Source organism: Populus nigra, chromosome 1 (genome assembly GCF_951802175.1).
Source record: "Populus nigra chromosome 1, ddPopNigr1.1, whole genome shotgun sequence".
Taxonomy (NCBI): domain Eukaryota; kingdom Viridiplantae; phylum Streptophyta; class Magnoliopsida; order Malpighiales; family Salicaceae; genus Populus; species Populus nigra.
Genome location: NC_084852.1, coordinates 17,119,361 through 17,130,150, shown reverse-complemented (window position 1 = coordinate 17,130,150; position 10,790 = coordinate 17,119,361). Strand labels below are relative to the sequence as shown.

At 32.3% G+C, this 10,790-nt stretch overlaps 1 protein-coding gene across 2 annotated transcripts; it reads left to right on the top strand.

Moving 5' to 3' along the window:
* The first annotated feature begins 1,274 nt into the window (after positions 1–1,274).
* Positions 1,275–10,213, top strand: LOC133675717 (phytyl ester synthase 2, chloroplastic-like). Of its 2 annotated transcripts, XM_062097182.1 has the most exons (14): positions 1,275–1,787; positions 3,999–4,050; positions 4,131–4,186; positions 4,294–4,452; positions 4,844–4,948; positions 5,853–5,959; positions 6,366–6,487; positions 7,014–7,122; positions 7,241–7,371; positions 7,519–7,888; positions 8,630–8,743; positions 9,186–9,271; positions 9,402–9,508; positions 9,666–10,213. In XM_062097182.1, exons 1-14 carry the CDS (start codon positions 1,346–1,348, stop codon positions 9,854–9,856), a joined length of 2,151 nt encoding a protein of 716 aa, XP_061953166.1. In that variant the 5' UTR covers positions 1,275–1,345; the 3' UTR covers positions 9,857–10,213. The 2 variants fall into 2 exon arrangements, 1 of the variants encoding a protein (XP_061953166.1); XR_009835464.1 differs by lacking the exon at positions 9,666–10,213 and having other exon boundaries at positions 9,190–9,271; positions 9,402–9,509.
* The last annotated feature ends 577 nt before the right edge of the window (positions 10,214–10,790 follow it).

Sequence of the window (10,790 nt, the reverse complement as noted above, 5' to 3'; positions counted from 1 at the left end):
TGGGATTGTGATAGTAATTACGGTTCAAAGTGCTTTTTGTTTAGAAATGTATCAAAATGATATTTTTTTTATTTTTAAAAATTATTTTTATAATCAACACATAAAAATAATCTAAAAACATAAAAAAAAAATTAGCATTATTTTTAAAAATATGAGATAACATGGTTTCAACAACGTTCCCAAATAAAATCAAATAAAATCTTAATCTTAGACATAAAATATAACACAAATCCATCTGCCAATGAACCCAAACACATCAAGTTATTATTTAGTAAAATAATTGAAAATGCTCTTTGATAAAAAATATTTTAAGAAAGACTTTCCAACCACATTATAAAAAAAAAGGCAATTATCAGAACCAATCTGATTAAAGAAAATAACAGTTTGCTGATGGTTTAATATAAAATTGGTGTTAAAATTCCACTAATAACTTAAAATTTCAATATTATATCGTAATTTTATTGGTTACTGCTAAGGAGTTCCTAACATTTAAATCTAATTAAATCTAAGCTCAGGGAGTGTGTTATTGGATTTTTTTTGATAATTTTTTTAGCCTCTAATTTATTTATATTTTGTTTGAGGTAAAATCATCATTATATAGATTAAATTTAATATTTTCAAGAGATTAATATAAATTAATTTTAAAAAATAATCCTTTCAATATTAAAATGATTTTTTTACAATATAAGTATAAAAAATAAAAAAGCATCAGTCTTTTTTTTATAATAAATATAAACATTATATAATTTTATTAAGATTTAATTGAAATGAGTCGTCTTTTACTTCAAAAAATAATTACTTTTAATATTTTTAAGTGAAAACTATAATGATTTTTAAGTGGAATTATCTAGTTCTTTATTTGTTCTATAGCTATTCTAAAAACAAATTTATTTATTTTTTAATTAAATAAGTTTTTATATTTATTTTATTGTCTTTTTTTTTTCCTATGTGATTCAACAACCAAAAACTAAAAACTTTTAAGCTTTAATCATGTTTCTTTAAAAACTAAAAAAATAGGACTTCAAATTAAGCTATAACCTTCTTGTTCCTAATGATTTTTTTTAACCATCACACTCTCATGATTGCGAGCTTGTTATGCCCACTTTCAAACTCCAAAAACCCCTCCTCCTTGGTTTAATCGTTTATATTTATTTATTTATTCTCTTATTTGCCTTTTTTTAATAATCCAATGATCTAATAGCATTATTATAATTTCATGTGCTTATATATATATATATATATATATATATATATATATATTAGCAAATCATTTTTTCTTTTGGAGAAATTAAGTCATAATCAGTAAAGTACAAAACATCCTTAACATATTCTCTCAAAAACTGTCATGGCGGCCACCGGTGGTTGTGTTGCCTTTTCCACGGTGGTTCGCTCCTGCCAAGTAACACCGTCACCATCATCCGGTAATTTGAGACCGAATCCGAGTCAAAGGCAATTTGCTGTTTCCAGCGAGAGTCAATTCACGAAGACAGTTAGAAGTGAAACAAAAAGAACGACTAGTTTTGGAGAGAACGGGATTTTCAAGGAGAAACACAAAGAAGAAGCGAGGGAGGGAGTAACAAAAGAGAAACAAAAAAATCCTTACGAGCTGGGGTTGGAGAGAAATGAAAGTGATGAAGAAAGGAGTAGAAAGAGCCTTAAAGATTACTTTGAGGAGTCAAAGGATTTGATCAGATCAGAAGGTGGTGGTGGTGGTCCGCCTCGGTGGTTCTCTCCGTTGGACTGTGGTTCCCGCCTGGACGATTCTCCTCTCCTCCTTTACTTGCCTGGTCAGTCTCTCTCTCTCTTTAATTTTTTTTGTTAATTTAAAAAAATTAAGCTTTTACTAGATTCACTTATCTTTTCGAGCTTGGCTTTTACGAGATTTGATTGGTTGTGAGAGATATAAAGGATGTAATAATAACTTCTTTTTTTCTATGTTTGGTCTGATACAGACCCCCACCTTTTCCTATTTGTGGTCCTAATCACACAAAATTAACGCTTAATCACACATTAATAAATAATATATATTATTTGAGAATTAATCAATCACACATTAATATTGAAACAGTAGTAGGTTAAACTACATTTTATAATGGGTTCCATGGGAGAATTTTATTAATGACAATGCGTTATCATTTGTTATTACTTCGAAATCTATTTGTAAATTTATGTAAAAATGTTTTTTTAAAAAACTAATTTTCGGTCAGAATTATTATCACAAAAAATATAGTTTGTATCTATCAAGCCAATATTTATTTTCTCTTAATTAAAAGGTAATATTAAGTTAGGGGTGTTAAAAAAAACAAGTTTATCTATAATATTTGTATTATTTAACCAAATCTAATTTATTAAAATCAAATATTTTATATATTACAGATGATAATGAATTAAAAAATCTAATAAATAAATATCATGAATTAAATATGAGTTGAAATTTTTAAAATTTATTTAACCCGACTTAACCTGTATAACTCAATATAAGCAAGGCAAGTTTTTGATATAAATAATATTTTTTTTCCTTTCCCTCTTCATTCTTTCCTCTCTAGTATTCGTTGTAACAACCGTCTCTCATTTTCTTATTTTTTTTTCTTCTCTTTATTCCCACTTTCACATAAAAATATAGTTGCTCCTTTTAATTTGATCTAAAATAGTGAAATTACATTTTATAATTCTAGTATTTTTTTTCCGGTAATCAAGAGACCATGAAAAAAAAATCCCAAAAATCCTAATTAAACTTTTATTTTTTTATTCAAATCACAAATTCTAAAGTAATTTATAGTCTATTCCTACTAGTTTGTTTTTATATTATATTGCTGCCTAATTATTTAATAAAATATTTGACTGTGATTCTTGTTTTGTTTTTACATGGAAATTGTTATAGTTTTCATGTTGTGCATAATATATGTATTTTAAAAATATTATCTAGTTTCAACAGTTACAACCTAATAATTTTTTAGTATCCTTAAAGAATAAAAGAATTAATATACCCAATCCACATATATTTGCAATACTCATAAAAATTTTAGTGTAACTTGCTCGGATCTAAAAAAATTAAATGAGTCGAGTTTATATTTTATAAAATATCAAAAATTAAGTTGAATATAATTATGAATAAAAAATTACATAAACTTACTGCAAAACCTTTATAATACTTGACTTTAGTAAGTGTTTGAGAGTTAAGTAATTTCTATTTTTAAATATTTTTTTAGTGTTTTTGATGATTTTGATGTGTTAATATAAAAAAAAATTTAAAAAAATTATATTAAAATATTTTCAAGTAAAAACACTTTTTAAAAAATACTCTACACTACTATACAAAACACACACACAAAAAAAGGACGTAGTAAATGTGTTTTTCGATGACATATGTGCCAGAGAAAAACCCCAGTAAGGACTAGACTTGGATCATTAATGCAAAAAAAGATGTACCATGAATCCATAATGCCTTCAAAACATGCACTTCCAAAGGAATTAAAACTAGACTTGTGGATTATATTTTACTCGCATTCACAAAGCTGACCTTTTTCTCCAACTAAATCCTCAAAATTTTGAATTTTTATTTTAATTTAGCCTTCTCACTAGCATATCCGTGGTTATTTTGCAAAACCTGTCATTCTATGAAGATGGTATTTATTGGAGGTGAACCAGTGAAAGATAAGATGTCTTTCTTAGTGTGGAATGATCAGCATACAAGTTTGTCCTGTTTGCTACGTTTAGGAGTTCATTGACTTGTATGCAACCTTTGCAATGTGGACAAATGTGGCTTCCAAAGGGGCATGTACAGATGCACTTTCTCTGCTAATGGCAATTATGTAGAAGTAGATTGTTGCTTTCTCTGAAAACGAAGTTTGCAAAATTTCTTGAGCTTAATTTTCTGATGCAATTCTTGCTGTGTTTGTTGTTTCAGAAGGGGAATAAATTGCAGTAGTCACTTCAAGTTTTTTAAATTTTTTCGTGGTTATTGCAATATTAATCTAGAAAAAATCTGAATTTTGCAGGGATCGATGGTGTTGGGCTAGGGCTTATTATGCATCATCAATCTCTGGGAGAGTAAGTATTCTGATCAAGTGTACCATACTTTTAGTAATGAGAATCTTGCTACCTAATATGTTTTTTTCCTTTGAAAATAGGATTTTCGACATATGGTGCTTGCATATTCCAGTTAAGGATAGAACATCATTTACTGGTCATTTTCTATCTCATTCTATCGCTAGTTAGCTCATTTTATGTAATCAACAGCAAGTATAATTACACCCTTGCCTTTGTATTTTTTTTTTAATCTTATTGGTTCAGACCTAGTGAAGTTGGTAGAACAAACAGTTAGATCAGAGAACTGTCATTCACCCAATAGACCCATATATCTTGTTGGAGAATCTCTTGGAGCATGCCTTGCATTAGCCGTTGCAGTTCGTAACCCTGATATTGATCTTTCACTTATTTTGGCCAATCCAGGTACGCTTTGCATTGAAAACTAAACACAAAGTTCGACAGATATTGTCCCTACTTATGAGTGTTTGGATGTTATAGTAGATTTTTCAGTTAAAAGCAAGAATCCATACAAGTACTTAAATGGAAAACATGTGTATTTATCATCAGAGTTACCAAATTGAGTTACTGATTTTTCAATGGTCCATTTGACTATCCAAAGGTTTGGAACGGCAGCACTAATTTTTTGAAAAATGAATTGATGCAAGAGGCTGGTTTAACACTTGGGAACCAAAGAGATGGATTTATTGCACAAGCCTCTGTTAGAATTTCAAGAAATGCGTAGATATACTTTCACAACCACATAAATGTGCTTTTGGAAGGTCTCTGCACTAATTTGTTCAAGATTTTATTGCAGGAACTTCTTTTGAGAAGTCACAGTTGCAACCTCTCATACCTCTATTGGGAATCATACCCGTTCAGTACCAGCTTATCCTTTCTTATATGCTGAGCTCCATGACAGGTTCATCTTTATTGTCTACTAGAGCCACAGTATTTGCTACTACGTGAATTTTTTCTTATAACAAATAACTTAGGTTACGTAGATGCTTGGGCACTGCCAAGCTTGCTTCTGAAAGGGGAATGATGTTGACTCGTTTGTAAACATTTGATAAGAAAATGAAGTTAAAAATTCTTTATGTCAGATTGTGATAAAAAAGTTGTACCGTGATAAATGAGCGTAAAAGCCATGTTATAGTCTGCATATTGTAAGAAGTTTCGGTTAATTGCCTGGTGAATATCTCCAACTCTACGGATAGAAGATTATTTCCTAATCCTTTACTTACGATAGTCTTTCAGATCTTAGTTGTTTGGGAATGTCGCCAGAAGCATAATGAACCATTTGATTTCTGCATGGCCATTTTTTTCTTTTCATTTGTTATTCTCTTTGGTAGAGATTGAGGGTGTAAATAGTTAAGTAATTACATGTTATTGTCGTTTTACTCACTGTCACAATATGATTCCACAAGTGAATCATGATAGGTTTGGTTTCGGATCTTGAACATTTGATTTGAGATCAATGCTATGCCTATTTGAAATTTGCACAAGAGGTCTGTTCATTGTGTTGTTGATTTTCATGACACTATAAGGTATCAATCAAAGTCGATGCCCAATGGCCTTTTTCTCCTTTCAAAATAAATAGTATGCATTTGAAAAGTCAGAATGAAATCGAGTAAGATGCCATAGTCTTCAAACTGAAATTGCTGCAAGGAACGGATTATGGTAAATTTATCCCTTTCCTTTGCTATTTATTTTTCTGGTCAGTTCCCTGGTATATTTGAATTTTACATGCTAAAACATTTCAAATTAAGTATTACACACATTTTTATCCCCAACTGATACCAGCTATGGCCTTTCCATGCGTTTAGGTGATCCTTTGAGGATGGCAATGGACAAGGTAATGAAGGGACTTCCTCTACAACAAACAGCCGAAGGATTATTGAAAGATGTTGCTGCAATGTCATCATATGTCTATGTAAGATTCCACGTTAGGTTATTTAAAATGACTATATTCATATTTAACTCCTGAAATCTAGTAAGCATATCCATAAGATGTCAAAGACACTTTTTTCAACATATCAAGAACTCTTGTCTTTAGCTTCTCTTGTGATGACAGATCTATCATTATTATGATCCATGCATCTCCAGACCTCAGAAAAAATAATCATGTTGGACATCTGTTGGAATTTGTGGTCTGTTGAAGTTTATGTGGAGATGATAGTGATGCCCTGTACCTCCTTGTTTTGATGCTGATACTAGGCCATGTTTTTTTTAAAACTCGTAAAAAAGAAATTGATAATTTATGTCACAGGTTCTAGCTGATATCTTACCCGAAGAAACACTTCTGTGGAAGCTAAAGAAATTGATAATTTATGTCACAGGTTCTAGCTAATATCTTACCCGAAGAAACACTTCTGTGGAAGCTAAAGATGCTTAAATCAGCTTCAGCATTTGCCAATTCACGCCTCCATGCTGTGAAAGCTCAAACACTGCTACTCACCAGGTCCTACTCTTTGCATAATCTATCCCATGTCAGCATTTGAGTAGATATAGATATCATGGAACTATTTTTATTTTTTCCGTCACTTCACCCAATAGCTTAACAACAATAAAAGCACAAGAATTCTTTCCCTTCCACCTCCTCCCAAAAAAGAAGAAAAGAAATAGGAGCTTGTTCTAGATCTACAATATGAACCCCTAATGGATAGCTAGTTTTAAATAAAAAGGTTTCCAATTTCACTAATTGAAGTTCTCTCTTCTTCCCCAATGCTAAAAACAGTTCTTATCTCAAAGCTTTAAGCATAAAAAGACAATATGACTAGGAAGTTGGCTTTATGATCTGAATTATCCACTTGAACTTTAATTGATGAAAAATCTACATGCACTGTCTTATCATGGTTTGAACTTTTACGAGTTATCTTTATTGAAGGAATGCCAACATTATTTTTCCTGCTTGATGTTATAATGTTTTCTGCTTTCAATTTGATTTTTCCAGAATGATGAGGTTTAGTTGGCTGTGTTGTTTTTAGTGGTAGGGATCAGTTACTACCAAGTGAAGATGAAGGCAAAAGACTTCGCCGTGCACTTCCAAAATGTGAAATTCGTAGGTTTAATGACAACGGTCATTACCTCTTCTTGGTACAGTAAACTCTCTTCTTGTCTATATTTTGTATATACATCTAAAAGATATTATGTTTCAATTGTTATATAGCAAGTTTTCTTTTGATATATGTTATAGTTAAGCCCCATTGTGCAGGAAGATGGAGTTGATTTGGTGACTGTCATCAAAGGTGCTAGTTTCTATCGCCGTGGGAAATGCCATGACTACGTTTTTGATTATATACCTCCAACCCCCTCTGAAATCAAAAATATATGTGAATCAAACAGGTAGCCTTATTTACTATCTTAAAAATACCTATAACCAGTCAGTGGTTAGCAGCTGCAGCTAAAGCTCAAACGTATTCTTAAGATTAATTGAGTTGTAGTAGAATCATATTTATTATGAATAATATTCTCATGATTATCATGTTTCAGGTTGTTTATGCGTGCTACCAGCCCTGTAATGCTGTCAACTTTAGAAGACGGGAAGATTGTGAAGGGCCTTGCAGGAATTCCTTCGGAGGGACCAGTCTTGTTCATTGGTTATCACATGTTATTGGGATATGAATTGGTGCCAATGGTCATGAACCTTTTGTTGGAAAGAAACATTCTTATGAGAGGGATGGCACATCCAATGATGTTTACGAGAAAGAAAGAAGGTTATTTACCTGAATTATCAAGTTTTGACACATACAGAACAATGGGTGCAGTTCCTGTTTCCGGAGCCAATTTGTACAAACTTCTATTTTCGAAGGCCCATGTGCTACTGTACCCAGGAGGCCTGCGTGAGGCCTGTCATCGAAAGGTAATGCTTTGAATGGTTATGTTTTACCATAATAAACATTTCTTATTTGGTAGTAAATTCAACGTTCAGACTGGTCAAAAATTTGAATCTCGATACTGTTCAAAATAAAGAAAATTGATTCTTGATTTTAATTGTTGCAAGGATGCCACTTGCTTTGTAGGGGGAAATTGTCTGAAATAAAGTGGCAGGTGGCTCAATTCCTTGATATGAGTAAATGTCGAACATATGGGGCAATGATGATGTAATACAAACCCCAACAAATAAATTAAACAAAACATTGCGGAAGATTCAGATGGTGAGGGAATATCAAGAATTGCCTCTTCACAATAGTATAAAATATTAGGAAAACTATGACATAGGTCAGCTAGTAAGTCCAGTCTTAGAGGGGAAAAAAGAAAACAGAAAGAGCTTTCCTTTCTTAACAAGGTATGATACTATATGTGAAAAGCCAGTTAAGCAAGGGACTAGTGTGGTTGGTGTAGGCTGATCAATAATCATGCACATAACCAATTAATTCAAGTCATATCACCAACATGATATATGTTACCAAAGAGAACTACCTTCCACTGTTTTAGAAATTCAATATGGAGGAGGGCGCATGGAATTAGCTTTAATTTATACAGCGTGATGGAAACTCAGTTTCTTTGGCTTCATTTCTATATATTATGTGGCCATGAAGATACAAACTACAAAGTGTTTAAATAGCTTTGCAGAACTCAACTCTTCATGTGTACCTTTCAGGGTGAACAATACAAGTTAATCTGGCCAGAGCAATCTGAGTTTGTTAGAATGGCAGCAAGGTTTGGAGCAAAAATTGTACCATTTGGTGTTGCTGGAGAAGATGATTTTGGTGAAGTAAGTCTGGAGTGATTCATTTATTTTCTTCTTGTTTTTCCCTCAGTTTATTTTTGTGTAGAACGTTCACTGGTTTGTTATTTTCTCACTCTCAAAACTTGTTCAAAACATGAGATTTTGGGGGAATAGATATAGTAACCATGCAAATGTCGTTAAGCATGTGCAAAGCATTTAATAATGATAAAGATCCACAAGCATGATCACGAAGGAAGCAATAGCTTTGTGACTCACAGCCAGTGTGGCTGAAAAGTGTTGTTGTTAGTGATATAAACATCAGTCTGTGTGTTTACATGAATAACGTGGATGAATTGTGACTTATGATCTCAAACATGACATCTACACCATTTAAAGACGCTGTATATGATCCACTTTTGTCAAAGTCTCTTTCTGTTACAGTGGTTTGACTTGATGCTGGTGAATGACTGTGAGTCTATTGTCTCAGATAGTTTTTGATTATGATGATCAAATGAAGATTCCTTTCCTTAAGGATTTTATTAAATCACTGTCGGAGGAGGCTGACACAGTGAGGTACGTTATCTTTGCTTGACTTTTATTAAATCACAATTTATGTTACTTTAATTTATTTGTATTTCCAAATTTATTTCCTTTAACTTTCCTTATTCTCAGTAAAAACTATCGTACCTCTTTTTTATTATAGGACTGGATTGAATTCTGAGGTGAACCAAGATATTCATTCTCCGGTAGTCTTGCCAAAATTTCCAGGCAGGTTTTATTACTATTTTGGGAAACCAATTGAAACAGAAGGTATGATCTTTGGACAACCTGTTGTATTAAATATAATCATGCACTGGTAGATTGGCTTGAATTACTGATTATGTAAAGTGGTCATTTAAATTTTACAATGCTGTTTGGATAATTCATATACAAAAGATTGACTTCGATCACAAATTCTGCTCCGCAGGAAGGATAAGTGAATTAAGAGACAAGGACAATGCGCACGAGTTATACATGCAAGTCAAGTCTGAGGTGGAGAAATGCCTAGCTTTTTTGCAGGAGAAAAGAGAAAGTGATCCTTATAGAAATTTATTGGCTCGGCTAGCTTACCAGTCTACGCATGGGTTTGATTCCGAAGTTCCAACATTTGAACTTTGATTCTTCTGCAGTCTACACATGCATTTTGATATGATACTCAAGCTGGATTCTCAAATAAGCTCAGCAAAATGGCATACTGGAGCCTCACGGTATGATCCAAATCATTGTTGTACCCTCCAATTGATAAATAAATAATCATAATTCCATGTCTTGATTAGATGGTTTATCACACAATCCATGATGTTACATTCATTGATTCCGCATTGATACGCATCCATGACAGTCAAACAAGAGGTCTTGATTGGGGAACTCAGATTTCTGAATGAATTTGTACTGTATGTATTTGGATGAACACCATCTGTATAACATTTTGATCAAAGGACAGATTCTCCAAAGGCTCTTTGGCAGCTTTGAGTATCTTCACTGTTTAATGTAGTCTTTACAAATACAAAAATATACAACGGGAAAAAAAATTGTTCAATAAAAAATACAAGAACTCCTTGTCAATGTCTCTCTCATTTTTCTGGATTAAACGTTTTAAACACCTTTTTTTTTTTGTCTCACAACTGAGTAATGTTTGGTAGCTTCACAACATTTAAGCGGTCATCACACATTATACATGGATCTTGTGTTCCATGAAGCTACCATTTCATAGATAGGATTGCTTTCCTTAATGTCACACCAATTGTCTCATAGGATTGCAAAGTAGTTTTCAAACCCCTCTTCTTTGATTTCCCGTATGCATGCTAGTTTACCAATCATCTCATATAAACATATTTCTCTTCTTTTATCGATGTATCGTGTCATATATTGCGTCCTCCATCATAGGAGTGAAAGAGGAGTTGGTTTGGATTTCTGTTACTAATTGTTGTTGCTACCGAAACAACACCTGAGACGATGAGGATTAAATAACCCAACCACCTACTCATTTCCTTTTCTTTTTGTTGACAACTTTCTGAATTTCATTCAAAGAGTAGAAACAGGTACATTACTG